The 18,512-nt window shown below is 39.6% G+C and overlaps 1 protein-coding gene across 2 annotated transcripts in view; it reads right to left on the reverse strand.

Moving 5' to 3' along the window:
• LOC118625191 (CD302 antigen) overlaps positions 1-18,512 on the reverse strand; it is a 146,539-nt gene that overhangs the window by 55,974 nt on the left and 72,053 nt on the right. For both annotated transcript variants that reach the window (XM_036253768.1, XM_036253766.1), the window contains exons 24-31: positions 16,844-16,973; positions 15,381-15,607; positions 10,854-11,019; positions 8,575-8,742; positions 6,763-6,879; positions 4,820-5,014; positions 2,127-2,353; positions 733-901 (exon numbers count right to left, since the gene is read on the reverse strand). In XM_036253768.1, the coding sequence (XP_036109661.1) occupies positions 733-901; positions 2,127-2,353; positions 4,820-5,014; positions 6,763-6,879; positions 8,575-8,742; positions 10,854-11,019; positions 15,381-15,607; positions 16,844-16,973 (1,399 nt within the window). The remainder of the gene's footprint in view (positions 1-732; positions 902-2,126; positions 2,354-4,819; positions 5,015-6,762; positions 6,880-8,574; positions 8,743-10,853; positions 11,020-15,380; positions 15,608-16,843; positions 16,974-18,512) is intronic.

The raw sequence follows: 18,512 nt of genomic DNA on the forward strand, positions 1-18,512 counted from the left end.
CCAAGGCTCACGCTGGCCCACCAGAAATGAACCCAGGTCCAGCCCTGATGGAACGGGCTCTTTCCTCAGATGTTAAGGATCACATGCATATGTTTGGAAAATGCTTAGTTACACAAAGTGCAACAGACTTCTTGACTATTGAAACTCTAAGCCGTCAATACAGTAGACCACCTGAGGCGTTTCCCATATTTACATGCTGTGGACGCCTCTTTTAAAAAAATTTTTTTTTTGTTTTTCTTTATTGATTTTAGAAAGAGAAGAAGGGAGAGGGAGAGAGACAGAAACATCAACGAGAGAGAAAATTGATTGGCCGCCTCCTGCATGCTCCCCACTGGGGATTGGGCCCACATCCCGGACATATGTTATAAGTGGGAATCAAACCGGTGACCTCTTGGTGCATGGGTTGATGCTCAACCACTGAGCCACACCAGCAGGACTGGATGCCTCTTTAAAAGAAGCCTCTCAGCCTTTGAAAATACTGCTAAGTAAAACTGAAATTCACCAATTCTAGAGTTAAAACTTACCTCGTGATAGAACTGAATATCTTTGAGAACAAATTCCCTGAACGGGTATGTTGTATTTATTTCTCTTCACAAAGTATTAAAATTATTTTTGGAGTTTGTGAATAAATAGTATTTACAATCTATAAGAATTCCTTTGAATACTTAATCAAATGCATAAAACAAATGCCGTGTTTTAGTAAATACATGGTTATTTGGAATCAAGTCTTACGTTTTGTAGGTTTATAGCAAATAGCGCCATCCTTGTAAGAGTCGCATTTTTCATGTTTCCAAATTCCTTTTGGGTCCAAGAGAACACAATTGCCAGCAGATTGTTTGTCTTTCCATGGGATGTAGTCAAGTGCACTGCCATCAGACCACTCAAAATCGGATTCCGTTCCCTGTTTCAAGAAGTACAGAGACAACCTGAGTCTAGATGCCTGACTTCAAAAGAGAGCATAAAGAAGAACATATATACTTTAAGAAATGTTGGAATGGAGCATTCATTATTTGCTCATAAATGCTGTAGGTCTGGACCTATTTGTAAAATCAGGGATTTACTTTTGATACCCTGATTTGAGACACTTTCCCCCAGCACAATTTTAATTACTACACTCTGTCTCTAGATTTTTTCTATTTAAGAACGAGTTTATGTTGCACTTGAAATTAAATGACGTGCAAATGGCTTCTATGTGTCACAATGATAGATTTACAATTCCAACATTGATATCATTCTAAATATTGTTTTTTATGTTATAGAGTTTTGTGGTTTATGTCTCTGGCTACATTTTTTCATATTACAGAAGCCAGCAATCAGCAAGGGGCTAGAAGAGAAAACTACTTCCCAAGGACCTCATACGTGAAGATTACTTTTGATTTTTCCTTGATTCTATAATCCAAATTTGCCATCCTTTACTTTATTTTCCCCACTTTGTTCTAAGATTATTTGAATTAGGCCTTCAATTCTTATCTCCACAGATGTCTTTTTTTTGTATACTAGACATTATTATAAGTACATGAATATACTCAAAAAGTGGCACCAAAGACGTGTTTACCAGCAGAAGATTACTCTGAAGTGGTGCTAATTTCAAGAGGGAAAGTGGGAAGAAAATATACATTTACTAGTCCTAAAGTGAAGAATTTTACTTGGAACCTTATAGCAATTTTTGTGTTAATCTTCACTATCATCCTAGATTAAGGAAAATATTATCCCTCCAGCATTTTACAGATGAGTTGTAAATGTCAACTTGCTCATGGTCACCCCAGTGCAAATGGAAGATCTGCCTCTGGTCTGGAAACTCAGTTTTTTCTGATGCTGAGCTAGTCCCTTTTCACCAGCTTTTCAACTGTTCTTCCCCAAACAGGTCCCAGAGGCAGGACTGAGGGACCCACCTGCTGGGCCCGGCAGTGTGTAGGGCCTCGGCAGCCCTGCCCGCGTGCCGTAGTGTCCTCTACAAACATAGTTTTCTATTTGTTCTATGTTGTGAAAAGTCAAGACAGCACTGTGCTCAGCAAATTGAGTCCCAGGACTTAATCTGCTGTTATACTTTGAACTGGTATTTTATGCTCCAAGTTCCAAACCTCTAACAGGTGTGGAAACTTTCTGGAAAACACAGCAATACTCACATCGTGACTCGAGAGCCCAACCCAGAGCGGAAATCCGTCCCGCTTCGCGACATCCTCCAGGAAGAGCTGGCCGTCCTGGTCGTGGACACTCGCCAGATGGCCTCCCCTCTGAGCACACGTGTTGACTGCTTCATACCACGTCACTGTTTTTTGAATAACGCTGTAAATACCATCTTTATATGGAATAAACTGTGGCAGAGTAGTATTATATTCTTCCTTGTAGTCAACTATAATATTGAAATGAAAAGTGTTAGTGGTTAAACGTAAATGATTTAAAATTCATATCTTGGGTAAGACTGGTCACAGAATCACTTCCAAAGTGAAACAAAGCTGGGTTTCTTATGCAGAAGGGAGGTCGAATGCACACTTCAGTGTTCTTATTGGCCCCTTGAAGGAGCTCATACATTATCTGTGGACAGAAAACAACGCCTGCTGTGAGGGCAAAACCCACTAGAATATGTGAAACCGACTAGAGAAGGAGCGAGTTCTCTCAATTAAGAGAGTCAGAAAGCTCACTTAAAAAATTAGGTCTCCAGAGGTTAGGGTAGGTGAAATTAGGACTAAAAAGAAATAATGTAAGAGAAAGTGAGCATAAAACAACCGCACAAATAGCAGCAACGAAACCACAATGATGAGGGTCTTGCAGAGGCGTGTAGACAGCAAGGGAAAGAGCTCCCAAAGGCCAGAGCTGGAACAGTGTCAGCAAATTTTAAATAATGTAGTATATTAGATTACATTCCCAGTATGCTATAACTAACCAGGAGCCCATACTAATATCAATAAATGACTGAATGTTTTTTTTTCAATTACTGTGTACATTCAATATTATTTTGTATTAGTTTCAGGTGTACAGAATAGTGGTTAGACAATCATAGTTTACACAGTGATCTTGCTGATATTTCCAGTACCCACCCGACACCATACATAGTTATTAAAATATTATTGACTATATTCCCGATGCTGTACTTTACCTCCCCATGACTAGTTTGAAACTACCAATCTGTACTTCTCAATCCCTTCATCTTTTTCACCCAGTTCCTTCAACCTTTCTGGCAACCATCAGTCTGTTCTCTGAGTCTATAAGTCTGTTTCTGTTTTGTTTGTTCATTTATATTGTTCTTTGGATTCTACATATAAGTGAAATCAAATGGTATTTTTCTTTCTCTGACTGACTTATGAAATGACTGAATAAATTTTAAAATGGGAAGGATAGATAAACTTGTGCAGTAGCATTCTGAATAAGGTGGAGAATACCTCTCCACTATGTGAGTGTGGACTGAGTCCAGTGACTTCCTTACCGAGAGTGTGGTATGGAAAGGGGGAAAGGAGTAACTCTGCAGTGGAAGAATCTGACAAACATTACCCAGAGTCAGGTGGTCCGGGTTAAAGTCAGTAGTGATAGTCATGTTGATAGCGTACTCTCCATACGCTGTGATGAGGACGACACCACTGCTGTGGCTTTTCCCTAAACTCCAAACCATAACCCAGTTTAATCACGAGAAAAGAATGCAGGACATGCTACAAAATGCATGACCAGCACGCCTCAAAACTGTCACCCAAAGCAAGAAAAGTCTGAGAAACTGTCGTGGCCAAGAGGAACCGAAGGAGACATGAGGATCAAATGCAACATGGTATCTTGAATGGAATCCGAACAGAAAGATGACACTAAGTAAAAACCAAGAAAACCTGAATAATGTATGGATTTAGTTCATAATAATTCATCAACATTGGTCTGTTAGTTGTGACAAATGTACTGTACGAATAAAAGACGTCAACACAAGGAGAAATTGGTTATGATAATACATGGGAACTCTTTGGATTATCTTTGCAACTTTTCTGCAAGTTTCAAACTTTTAAAATGAAAAGTTTGTTAAAGATATTAAAAAAAAACAGAAAGAAGGTGAAAGACTTCTTGGCAGGAAAATAACATAAATAAAGGTGCAAATGAGGATGGGCACACACTGTACATGGGACAATGAAGAGATCAGCCTGGAAGAAGAAATCTTTCCTGAGCCAAGAATGGGAGGAAAATGGGGGCTTGGAGAAAGCCTGGAATTTGAGAATAGACAGTGGTTTCTAAAAAGCCTCAAAAGCTTACATGGACTCAAAGGTAACGGAAAATTCCTGGAGAGTGTTGCCGGAAACGGTGCTCCGGGAAGGTGCGCGGCAGCTCCAGGAGGGAGGAGATAGACTGATGCTCCGTGTCAGCGGAGCGCTTACAGCGGGTGGCCATGGAAGAACGGTTTTTAAACTGTGGACATTTTAAAGCTGACGTGCATTTAAGGTTGAGAGACATTTGTTTTTAGCCTGGAATGTCAAAACTCTCCCTAAACACACTTTCTTATTTATACAAATTGTATCCATTCTTCAAAGTACAGCCAAGTTTTACCTGCTCTGTGCATCACTTGCTTTCACTGATCTACGTTGACTTCCCAATAAATGCAAACCTGTACCAAATAAGCTAAGACTAATCTACATAAAACAGTGATAAAGAATTGAATGCTGTCTCGCTGACTACCTTCTACGCCTTGAGATCAAGCCCAGAACACCAGGGACGGTGTCTCTTCCTGCCTCTCATAGGACTGAACCCAGGGGAGGCTCTCAGAAAACACAGCTGCAAGGTTCCTGCTAGTGGAGTTAACGGCTTTCTATTCTCTTTCCCTGGGGTGGAAACTCTACATCGGCATACTTACCCATTTCAATTTTACAAGCAAGAATGCTGTGCTGATGAAAGTGAAGTACTTCTTCAATGACATTAAAGGTTTTAATATCCCAGAAGCCATCAGTACTCAAGCCAACAAAAAAATGGCCATTTTTTAGAGCTGGTCTTCCTTCTCTCCAGTTCATATATGACAGCATCGTCTTATCAGACCACATAAGAGAATTATCTAGAGAAGAAACATTTTTTCTATGCTTAGAGATTAAATCAATACTTGAATTACAGTTATGACGTTAATATTTCAATCTCAACTTTTCTTTCTCCTGTCTCCATTTCTTAAAAGGTTGTATGAGTATGTGTATCCTTCTAAAACAAGTATAACAGTAAATCATGCTTATTTTCAATTTTGAAAGTATAAATTATAAACATGAAAGCAAAAATTTACTTATAATCCCACCATTCTGCAATAACTTTATATTTTGTTATCTTTCATTGAATAGTCATTTCTCCTATATGTGTGTTTGACTGCAATGACAATGAATGTAACTATTTTATTAAAAATAATATATTGCCCAGCTGGTGTGGCTCAGTGGTTAAGCGTTGACCCATGCACCAAGAGGTCACTGGTTCGATTCCTGGTTAGGGTACATGCCCAGGTCGTGGGCCAAATCCCCCGTAGTGGCATGTAGGAGGTAGCCAATCAGTGTTCTCTCTCATCGATGTTTCTATCTCTCCCTCTCCCTTCCTCTCTATCTCAAATAAATAAAGAGAAAAAATATTTAGGATGATTAAAAGAAAGTCTTGAGATCTGAAAATATTCTCTTTTTCATCTCGAATACTCAGAATATAGAGTACATTTTCAGTTATTTGTGATAATATAACTAACGAAGTGCATCAGAGGGTACAACTAAAATCTCTAAGTATGTTGTGGGTATGGTCTCCACTGCTCCAGATGGGACTGCTGTTTCCTCAGTCACTTTCAGGTACAGCCTGGGAAGTTTCTTCCTAGTTTCCTTTTTTTTTCCATTTCTAAATTTAAGGGTATTCAAATGTCACTGGAAAAACAAAAAACAAAAAAACAACTTGGGCAACTAAGTCCTACTATGATGAATTCACCTTCAACTGGCAACTATAGTCTTACCTATTGCTTGATAGCTTAATTTTCATTAACTCATTTACAATTCATAACATTTAAGAAAAGCCTTTGCAACTCTAAGAAAGACAAGTTAGATAGCAAAGAGAAGGATATTTTTAAATGGCCATATTTGAGTAATTTAGCTTAATTTCCTACCCCACCTCTGGCTATTACTGTCCTGTGCTCCTTATCAAGCCCTGTTTTTGGGGAAAATGTATATGTTTAATACTTAATGCCCACAGAGTGATTTTCTTTTTTCAAATTCCAAAACTCCTATGATTTTCCAGGACATCTCTAATTGAGTATCTTTCTAAATTGATTTTATTTCCCCTATTATTAGAATCTGTGTCTAAAAAATTTTTATAGCAATTATGTCTTGGATTTATGGTATTTGGTCCCAATGTCAAACATTCTATCCCACTATCTGACTGTGAGTCTGATTTCCCTAAGGTCTAACCCAGACGAGTGCCGTAAGGCCGAAGGTGCACATTAGAAGAGTAGTTCTGTTCTCACTTGCCCCACATACATAGTACAGATACAAAGTAAACACAGGAGATTTACATGGGAGTGTGATCGTGTTTAGTTAGTCTTGAACTGCTAGAAAGGAAGAGTAGAGAAAGAAAGTTATTTTCTACCATTTAACTCTAGGATTTGTGGTAAAGACATTTTAATAGCAGAGATACAAAAACTGTCTTTGTATTTATATGTTATACTAAGTGCATAATTGTAATTTTGTATATTGATAAGCATATACTTTGAAGAACCATACTTTTATAGCTTGATAAATAAGTCATTTCTAATGAAGTATGACTAAAGAGAAAATCAATAGATTTACAACTTACTTTCATAAATTATACCTAACACGACCCATGATGCCATATAATTAAAATGCAGAAGTTGCTCAAGAACAAAGATATTCTCTTTTTCATCTCGAATACTCAGAATATGTGATTTTGGATCTGTAAAATAAAAAACAGTCAATAATTTTAACAATTATTTATCTAGAACATTTTATTTTGTTTGATTTAGAAAATGGTATTTCCCAATTTAATATACTCCCAAATTTTAACAACAGCAGAAAATAAGAAAAATGTCAATTAAAATTGCTTGTTGTACTAAAATGAACAGGTTAAGAAATTTTAAAACATTTTGATGATAAATAAGGTGTTATAGAATAGTGACAAGCTAGTAGAGAAATTAAAAACGCATTCACTTCACTTTTCCCATTTAAAGCTTATTTGGAATTGGTACAAATCCACCTATATTAATGGTATATTGTCAAAGACTGTGATAAATAAAACATCCTGGTTAGACTCTAAGACAGATCTTCCTTTGTCTTAGTGATCACTCTTATATTGGTGTTAAAAAAGTTTGATATTTCCCATAGTGTGTTCCTCGGGGAATTAATGTGAGGTTCCTCAGAAAAGAGCAACATAGATAAAAACTTTGCAAAGACTGCTTAAACAAATCAACTAGTCCGTTTATGCAAGTATTTCTTACAGTATACGCAAATGCACATTTGATCATCTCTAACACGAAGCGATGGTGTGTAGTGTTTCTTAACCTGATAGTAGAAGTAAACTGCCATTTTAGAAAAAGCAAGTACCCAGGAGATAACCAAACCCTTTTGCTTCCTGCTTCTGTAAACTGCTTACCTCTCTCGCATCTAAAGAATATCCACCCAGGCTCTGGCCGGTTTGGCTCAGCGGTTAGAGCGTTGGCCTGCAGTCCAGAGAGACCTGGGTTCGGTTCCCACTAAGGGCACATACCTCGGTTGCAGTTTGTCCCCTGCCCTGGTTGGTTGTGTGGGTGGCAGCCACTCGATGTGCCCCTTTCACATCGATGTTTCTCTCTCTCTCTCCCTCCCACTCTATCTGAACAAAAAAATGTCCTCGGGTGAGGATTAAAAAAAAAAAAAAAGAATGTCCACCCAGCCCGCTATAAAGCTAGGCGTGCCCTGCAACTCGGGGCCCAGAATTTAGAGACTGCCTCCTCTGGGTCCGCATGTGTGAATAAAGGAGCCTCTTTGCTTCCTCCAGTGTTTTGAGTCTTTTCTGTAACAAACCTTGTTCTTTTTCTAAGAATCCCTTTTTGTAGAACATATCTCAGGACTAATGTTCTACAGAGCACACTTTGGGGGCAATGCCTTATTTGTCCACAGGAACTTTCCACAGAATTCATAGGTTCACTGTTCAGAAGTTCCAGATCCTCAGTGGAGCTTCTAGGAAATATCTGAAGAGTCTTCAAAATGTGAAATATGTAATTTTTCTGAAAAAGCAGAGCTGCTTCTTTGAGGCTTATTTAAGCGTTTGACCACTCAAATAAACTTATTTTCATTTTGCCCACCACCTGGCTTGATAGTGTCTGCTAGGAAATGTCATTTCTTTTCCTTGTTAAGTAGAACCCATTTTGTTTACACCTGTAAAGACAGACTAGCTCTCTGATGAGTGGGTGAAGAAAGAGGTAACTCCTATATCTTCCATTTCAACTAAACACAAACTTTAATACTATGTCACTGATAATGTCAAAATGAGAAGATGAATATTTTTGAGAACTTGGTTAGTAGTACCAATTAGATATATTTATCACACACTCAGGTGAGGTGTTTAAAAATGAGCATAATGCAATATATAGTGGCCAGGTAACAGACTCACTCAGTTTTTGGCATCTGGAATGAATATCGTCTTGGGTCACCGCCGTATATCTATTCTTTGCTATCATGAAATTGTAGCAATAGTTCTGAAATGGTATCCATGGAGTATTTAAAACAGGAGATGGACATCGAACACTGTTAACTGGGTTGACCTCTCTTTCAATCTCATCTAGAAAAAAAAAAAAAAAAAATGAAGGGTCTGAGTACTAATTTCAGATATAAATGTTAAATCCTGTTTGTAGTAATTAGACTTGATTAGTAGGAAATATTCAGGAAGCCAGGACATAATAGCCTGGCGCTGCTTGTTTTGTTTCTACCCAACATAATGCAACCTCTTCACTGGCTTTCTGCAGGAAAGAAATGGTCTAACACAGCAATTTTCTCTCCCCTGCTGTGGAGTGAGAGGAAGAACGTGAAAAATGAGGTGCTATTGAGTTAAATGTCATTTCTGTCTCCCGGCATCTCCAAACTTCAAATACAAGAGGCTGCCTCAGAGAAGCGACACAAACATAGGCACCTAACTGTAACTTTGAGAGTTTGTCTTCAAGTGTCTGATATCTTGTCTAATTTTAAAGGAGCATTTTAATGAAACATGCGATGTTCTAGATAAATTATTGCTTTAACCAAAGCAGACAGAAATAGTTTAAAATCTGACATCTAGAAAATCTGATTAGAGCTTTTTTTTTCTTTTCATTTTGTGAAAAGGCCAGACATGCAAAAAGATGCAAGTACAGACATGCACTACTCAGAGCCCGTCAAACGGCTTCAGCAGTTCAGCGTCGCTCCCAGCTCCCAGCCAGTCCCTTTGCCTGGGCAGCCATGTCTTCTCACCCCACACCCACACATGTAACCCCACTTGCCTCTGAGTGAGCTAGAGATTGCATACCTGTCAGCGGAGCCCTTCAGATTCTATGAAATTGAAAAGTGGGATTCAGAGAGAGTCACTTCACCTCCAGTGAGGTCACAGGGGAGCTGCAGAGCTGCCCGTTTTATCACGTGCAGAGAGGAGCAGGAAGTATGTAGAGAGGAGTGCAGATCCACAGAGCAAAGAAAGGGCACGCAGAAGACAGTTTGAGTTTCTGATCCCCCTTCCTCATGGGGTTTAGCTCTACCCCCATTTTTGAGGAACTAAAATTCTTTTTTGGTTTAAGCTAGCTTGAGCTGGGTGCTGTTACTTACTACCATGTGAATCTTAACAGTGAGTCATAGAAGAAATTTTAGTTAATGATAAGAATTACAAAAGAATTTCCCACAGCCTGGCCCATGTGGCTCAGTGGTTGAGCGTTGACCCTTGCACCAAGAGGTTGCCGGTTTGATTCCTGGTCAGGGCACATGCCCAGGTTGTGGGCCCGATCCCCAGTGGGGGGCATGCAGGAGGCGGCCAATCGATGTTCTCTCTCATCAATGTTTCCATCTCTCTTTCCCTCTCCCTTCCTCTCTCTTTAAAAATCAATAAAGAAAAAAAAAAGAATTCCCACAAATATAAGGTATTCTGTAAGAATATCGCCCTGGCCAGCGTGGCTCAGTAGTTAGAGTGTCAACCTGAGGACTGAAGGGTCACAGGCTGATCTCAGTCAAGGGTATGTATCTGAGTTGCAGGTTCAATCCCCAGCCCCAGTCAGGTACATGCAGGAGGCAACCAATCGATGTGTCTCTCTCACATCAATGTTTCTCTCTCCTTCCTCTTCTCTCTCTCTCTCTTCCCTTCCCCTCATTCCTTCCACTCCATAAAAATCAGTGGAAAAAATATCCTCGAGTGAGGAGTAACAAAACAAAACAAAAGAATATAAACAGAAAATATATCAAAATGAGGCTAACGGGGACTTAAAAGTTCAATAACCATTGTCAACTGATAAAAATAAAAAATGTCTAAAATAACAAATTAATGACAAAATATTTAATATATAACTTTTCAAAAGCATTCTTTTTCTTTTTTTTAATCCTCACACAAGGATATTTTTTTCATTTATTTTCAGACAGAGTGGAAGGGAGGGAGAGAGAGAGAGAAATATCGATGTGAGAGAGACACATTGATTGGTTGCCTCCTGCATGACCCTGACCAGGGCTGGGGGTCGAACTGAAACCGAAGTACATGCTCTTGACTGGAATCAAACCTGAGACTCTTTAATCTGTGGGCTGATGCTCTAACCACTGAGCAAACTGGCCAGGACAATTTCTTTAAGATTTTAAAACAAAATTTTACATAACCACTCCCCTCAAATTTCACTACACGTGAGACCGATAGTCACTTGAGAAATAAAATATTTGAATTTAACATACCTCCTGAATGGTAGCAAATAGCACCTGGTTGGTAAGCATCACAATCAGATGTTTTCCAGAACCCATCAGTGTCTAAAAACACACAGTCCTCCAGCTGCTCATTATTTTCAGTCCAGCGACTAAACTGAAGATGTTTCCCATCCGACCAAACAAAGTTGAGTTCATCCTGAAAGGAACAGAAATACGTTTCAAGTGGCAATGCTTCATGTTATCCCTTTGGTATTGTTTTGGTCCTCATGGTCAATCTAATGACTTTTAATTTTATCTAATATTTAACATACACATGGCACTTACTATGTGCCAGAGACTGTTCTAAGTGCTTTACAAATATTAACTTATTTAACCCTCATAACAACCATATGAGATAGGTACTATTACACCCATTTTGCAGATGAGGAAACTGAAGGCATGTAGCATGCGCCAAGTCACATGGAACATAAACAGCAGTGCTGGGATTGTAATCGAGGTCGTCGGGCCCTGGCGCCCTCGGTCTGAATTATTATACTATGAAGCCTCACACGTTATTGGCATGGTTGATTGTTGAATCAGAAAGTTTAGGTGGAGTGAGTACCTCTGTAAGCACTGATAAAGTTAGAGACAACATGTAGTCGTGGAGAGAACACAGGCTTTGGAGCTAAGCATACCTGGTTTTGAATTCTGGTTCAGTCACATTAGTTTTGATTGTGAGTTTACCTCACCAAGTCCATCCCCTCAGCTGTTATCAGTGGTTCTCAACCTTCCTAATGCCGCGACCCTTTAATACAGTTCCTCATGTTGTGGTGACCCCCAACCATAAAATTATTTTCGTTGCTACTTCATAACTGTAGTTTTGCTACTGTTATGAATTGCCATTGGAAATATGTGTTTCCTGATGGTCTTGGGTGACCCCTGTGAAAGGGTCGCCCAAAGGGGTCGCAACCCACAGGTTGAGAACCACTGTGTTACATGGATGTGACACCTAACCTAACGGCTGGAATTAACGGTATACCATGTGTAAAACATGTAACTCAGTGGCTAGCTAGTTCACACACAGAAAGTTACATAATCCCTCAGACCATGTGGATGTCACGCCAGTTTCCACACTTGTCTTTGGGGACATGCCTCCTTATCACTATGTTCTATTGTGTACCCACAGGCTATGAACATCTGTGGTTACATCCTGACAAGGGCTTGACCGCCTGCCTATCCTGAAGGAGGCTTCACAGAGTTGGTACAGAAGTCTAGGAGATGTGGGGTACAGTCTGAGCTTCTCCATGGTGCCAGAGCCCCAGGCCTTACGCAGCGACTCGTGGGGCTGAGACCTCCTGAGGCCCAAGGTAATTTGGTATCACCGGCTTCTTTGGAATACTGGGCAAAGGCCACACACCGTCTGGTTAGTGAACCATAAATAACAAACGTGGTCAAGCCTCAGCACCACCAATGGTTCATTCTGAGTTGTTCTCCACCAGAATGTAACTTGTCCCCAGTTAATTCCCAGGTCACGTGGCTTCCAGTGTGGCCCTTTGACCATGTGGTGTGGCCTGGACTCCGGATGGCCCTGTATCCGCCATGTTTTCTGTGCTCCCAACTGAGCCAGGCCCTTGGGCCTCTGGAACTGACATTGCTCATAGACTAATCATCCCACACCCTCCATCTCCTCAGTGAATATGAAACCTCTTTACATATCTGTTTACTAAATTCTTCATCTTAATTAAAACTGTCTTTTCCAAGAGAATAATTTCTTTTCAGCACACACAGGGAAGGCTGTATTTTTCATTCTCAAATCCCATAGGGCTGTGAGAATAGGGTTGTAGGTATTTTATCCCCTTCAGTCATTTCCTTTGAGGTTTATGCCCCTCTGGTCACTGCCCGCTCCCAGATTCCTGGCCTCTCTCCCACATCCACTGCGGATCTGGCCCTGGCTCTTCCCCGGCATCCACTAGGGAGATGCCTCATGTCTTGCTCCATCTCCTGGTCCGACCACTGATTTAGGGATATCTGTGCTCACGTGGGTGATTCATCCGGTTCCTAAGCTTTCTTGACATTCTCTACTTGTGTGCTTTCTTTCTAAGTACTCTGGTGACCTACCGCCACAGTCACACTCTGGACTTCATATATCCCAGACGGCGGCACTGCAGACCTTGTGAACGTGCCTTAGTCCAGGCTGACATCATGTTCTGCATGAATTTCTGCAAGAAACTCTAACTAGCCTCCTATCTCTAAATTACTCACTTCCTCTCCACGTTCTGCCCAGGATAATTTTTCTTAACTAAAAATCTGATAGTGTTGTTACCACATTTAAAATCTTTCAATACCGCCCTGGCCAGTTTGGCTCAGCGGTTAGAGCGTCCGCCTGCGGTCCGGAGAGACCCGGGTTCGGTTCCCGCTAAGGGCACGTACCTAGGTTGCAGTTTGTCCCCGGCCCTGGTTGGTCGTGCGGGTGGCAGCCACACGATGTGTCCCTTCACGTCGATGTTTCCCTCTCTCTCTCTTTCTCTCTCTCCCTCCCACTCTGTCTGTACAAAAAATGGAAAAAATGTCCTCGTGTGAGGATTAAAAAAAAAAAATCTTTCAATACCTTCACACTGCTTTCAATGTAAAGTTTTATTTACTTATACCCTGTCACGTCCCAAAGATTTAAGGCAGCTTCTGAAGATACATAATAAACAGCTGTATAGAATTTGTTAAAATAAAGAGAAACAAAAAAAAAAAAGAAACATAGATGAAGATTGAAAAATAAGATAAGAAAGAAGAACCAAAACATTACGTGGGGAAAAATGCTACAAAACAGTATGATCCCAATGACCTAAAATATAAATATGTGTGTACATGGAAAAACAACTGGAAGGCTATATACCCAAAGATGAAACCATATTTATCACAGGGTACTGTGATTACAGCCGATTTAAATATTTTCCTTTAATTTGCGATAACTTGACAAATTTTCTAGAGCGACAATATTGCTTTTGTTTCAGAAAGTTTAAGGTGACCGAAACTGGGAAATCTAATAGCTTATTACTTTCCTCACAAGGGACGCAGTGATGGTTCACATGATAACAAACACCACAGAGGAAGTGAGCTAAGGCGGTGCTATGAAGACCCATGATGTGAGGGGCAGCGATTCAAACCGACGATCTGGTTTGGCATGAGCCTACATTTTAAAATATCCAGTTGGAGAAACCATTCTTCAAGCAATTTCTAAATACTGTTTCTTTTAATTGAGTTTCTGTTCACGGCCGGTGGTGATGAATCCAAAGTTTGTCAAAGATAATGGTTACTTCTGAGCCTGTGCTCCAGCTCAGCTCTGGGTTTGTGCTGGGACAGAGTGGTCTTGGCTCACATTTTCTCCCTGCAGCCCTAAAGCTGTCTTGGCACACTGGGGGTCACCCTGAGGTACACGTAACTTAGGTTTGCTTCATGAGGCGGTGGACTCGTTCTCTCTCCTGCTCTGCCAGTCACCCTCTCGGAGAGCGAGTTAGGAGGACAGGTGTAGGTGACATTGGTCTAACCAGGGCTTCCACCAGGCATGCACTGTGCAGATGCAGGGGGCAAAGTTCACATCACAATGTGTAAATGGCACCCTCTATGTACTGCATAATGTATACAGCCTTATACTCTGGCCCGATATCTTACCCTTCAATACATCCCAGTGGGCAGGGTATCAGAGTATTGCAGAGAAGGCCCAGAAAAGAGGCAAAATGGCCTATAGTGCTGAGAGGAATACTCGTTTTATCTTTAAAATCCCTATTAATTATAACCAAAAGCTTCGGTAGCATCAATATTCCTATTGGTCTGTAGTTTAGTGTTGGGAATTACCAGGAGGCTCGCATTCCCTACGGGGCTATGACATGAGTGAGAAGTGCCCAAGAACATCTACCAGGAACAGGGCTTGCATTTGAATCCTTTCGTCAGGTGGCTTAACGTCACTCTGCTGATTCTGAAAGGGACAGAAAGGAGTCTCCATGCCATCCATGGTGCCTCTACACACTGACCCCACTGATTTTTAAAGTCTTCCCTTCCTCTCTTCGTTAGCTGAGGAGACAGGGCAGCTGCGGAGCCCAGCTCGGTCTTTGGTTGGAATAGATAAAAGAAGCAATCAGCCCTGGCCGGTTTGGTTAGCACCTCGGCCTGTGGACCAAAGAGTCGCGGGTTTGATTCTGGCCAAGGGCATGTATCTTGTCTGTGGTTCGTCCCCAGCCCTGGTTGGATCGTGGGGAAGGCAACCAGTCAATGTGTCTCTCTCGCATCGATGTTTCTTTCTCTCTCTCCCTCCCTCCCTCTCTATCTGGAGATAAATGGGAAAAATATCTTTGGGCAAGGATTTTATAGAAAAGAAGCAATCAGCTGCATATATCCACCATGACTTTTTCTTAGTCTAAACAATACAGCTCTTTCAACAGTGGAAAGACAACTGCCACTAAAAATTACATGCTTCCTGAAGTTCATTCCCTGGAGCGAGGTTGTATGAGTTCCGGTTTCCTTTAGTCGGGTAGGAGAGACCCTGTACACAACATCCCCCAATCCCGGCAGCCGGGGCTGAGAACTCACATCTTGACTGGAGAGGCCGATCCACAGCGAGGCGTTGTACAGGACCGCCTGCACGGTCAGGAACGCCTGCTGGTACGGGTCTGTGATGCTCACCAGCCGCATCTTCGCGTTCTGGCATTCCCTCAGCGCTTCTGACCAAGTCAGGCTCTTCCGGATTATTTTGTACAGATTATTTAGGTACTTGACCGTTTCGGAAGTATTCTGTGAGGTCTGTCTGTTTTCAACTTCTGTGAGTAAAACAGAAAGGAAACCAACACAAAAACTATTCACTCTGCAAGTCATAGGACATTAAAAACAAACAAACAAACAAAAAACTTTCCCCCATAATAGTGTATTTTAGATGTTACTTGTCTATTCACTTATGTTAGATTTTCGGTGGGAGAGCTAGGTATGTCTTCCTGTATACCTTAGGTAAAATGTATGAGCCCCAACATTTGTTTTATAAAATTAGAAGAAAATTCTGTTTTAGTTGATCTGATTTAGGAAGAAGGAAAGCTACAAATAAAAGTAGCCTTTGAGCCCTGACGGGTTTGGCTCAGTAGTTGGAGCGTCAGCCTGCGGACCAGAGAGTTTTGGGTTCGGTTCCCGCTAGGGGCACGTACCAAAAAAAAAAAAAGTAGACTTCAAAAAGATCTCCATTACAGGTTGGTGTCAAATACCTGCTTTGTCTGAACTGCTTCAACAAGAGGTGATCCATTGCCAAGTTTTCATCTGGGAGAGTTCCCATGAAGAAATGTACAAAATCACCCAATAAGGGAATATATTTAAATTATGGCTTTACAGTACTTTTCTAAATAAGACAGTTATCAGAAAGTCTGAGACAAATGAGCAAAGATTAATTTTGCAAAAAGTTCCTCAGAAGTACCTAGATAATCTACTTGAGATTTTCACTACATAAAAAAGTTTAAAAAAAAAATCATTTGTTAAAAACTTATTGTGATCAATGAAAACAATTTAATATTTCCTAAAACATCTTTTTGAAAATAGAGATGTTTCCTATTTTTTAAGTTTTATTTGGATTGTAGTAAGTCATTTTGGTTCATTTATAACGGCTTCACATCTAGTGCTAAATTTAACTTTGAATATTTATACTGAACTAAATTAAAAAATATTGTTTTTTTCCTCCCTTTCTCAGGATAGAAAGTAAAATCTGAAAAATGCCAGAGTAGAAAGGAGAATAAAATTCAACCATAACTGATTATCAATAGATAATTCCTATTAACAAATTCTCCCTGATACTTAATTTGGATATTTAATTAAGTATGGTAATAATACTTAGAAAAAGATCACATTCCATCTGAGATAACCTGACTCACTGAGCCCACATGAATTTAGTCACACTGAAATTTTAAGAAAGCTAAATGATTAAAATTAATATTGATTCACTTATAAAATCTTTGTGAAAAGTACTGTACATATGCAACATCATAAAGTACCACAGTTGTCTAGATAATGACCTATACCTGAGTATTTCTGGCAGAGAGACACAGTGTGTTGTTCACTGCAGGAGGTAAAATTCCATGTCCCAGTTAAAGGTGACTTTCGGTGGTTGAGCATTAGGGCACAGTGGTAGTGGGATTCTTCCTCAAACATCTAAACAAAAGGCAAATAGATACAAACAGTTATGAAACTAAGTCTGAAGATCCCAGCAAGAGAACTTTACATCCCAAATTGGATTTCTTCTCCTATAAAATATGTCATTAAAGAGCTGACCATGACGTCACCAAGAAAATCCTAATGACCTTCCAGAGCACAAGAAAAGGGCAATTAACTTCAGAAATTATAAAACAAAATAGTGGCAATATTAATAAATATGTCTTCAAGACAGATAAAGAAAAACTGTTAGAAATGAGACAAAAATACAAATATACTAATATTTAACACTCTGCTATCATTCTTGACATTTCAAGTAAGCAAAAAAGTAATGGTTATTAACTCAACCTATTAGATGTTTTAAATTTTTGACAGATTTTTGCTACACAATGGAGAACTCACCTTAAAGCTTTGATCCTATACTAGTCACTATAACAACTTCCATAAACAAAAGTATCTATGTAGATTTCATTTTCTGACCATACATCAATATTACTAGATGTGAAATTTTATTCAAGTATTTTGTCCCTATACTTTTCTGTATGTTTCAAACATAACACAATTGGAAAAATAAGAAAACCTTACCCCTGGATATACAGACTAAAAAACAACACAGCCCTGGCTGATTTGGCTCAATGGTTAGAGTCTCAGCCTATGGACCAAAGTTCCATAGGTTTGATTCCTCGTCAGAGGTGTGTACCTGGGTTGCAGGTTCAATCCCTGGCCCTGGTTGGGGCCCTCCAGGAGGCAACCAGTTGATGTTTCTCTCTCTCTCTTCCCCCACCCTCCCTTCCACTCTATCTAAAAATCAATGGAAAAATATCCTTGGGTGAGGATTAACAATAAAATAAAATAACATAAATAAAACAACAACAACGACACATATACCCATGCTACTCAATAAACATTAAACCAAAATTAAATAAAAAAATACAGGAGAGACTAATATTAGCAATATTATAAGGGTATGAGTAAAACTTTATGTGGAGGAGGCAAATGTGTATTATTATAAATGTATTCTATATTTTTTAAAAGGTAAAATTAGAAAATCAGCAAAACTATAACTCCATGAAAAAGAGGATAGGAAAATGTAGTAGCATTGGTAAAAATATCTCAAACAATAGGAGTAGAGGGTGGAGAAGAGAGAAGAGAAAACCAATAACATACATCAATTTTTGTAAAAACCTAAGAAAAACAATCAAAGTAAGATGTGAAGATTTAAAATATAATAACATACAGAACTTTAATACATTTGAAAATCTGAATGAAACAGACAATTTTCTTGAAAAATAAAAATTAGCACAATTGTTATAAGGAGATGTAGAAATACCAGTGTGTACTAGTAACTTTGGAGGAAATTAAAACTAAGTAATAAATAGCTCATTTTAAAAAGTGTGTGTCAGGTATTGTGCTAGAAGCTTTAAATGGATTGTCTTATGTAATCCTCACATGGTATGGCAGGTTCAACAGTATCAGATGAAAAAAAGTTAAGTGAACTTGCAAAGGCATACTAAATTGCTGAATGGAATGCAAACCCAG

The sequence above is a fragment of the Molossus molossus genome, unplaced genomic scaffold (genome assembly GCF_014108415.1).
Source record: "Molossus molossus isolate mMolMol1 unplaced genomic scaffold, mMolMol1.p scaffold_m16_p_11, whole genome shotgun sequence".
Taxonomy (NCBI): domain Eukaryota; kingdom Metazoa; phylum Chordata; class Mammalia; order Chiroptera; family Molossidae; genus Molossus; species Molossus molossus.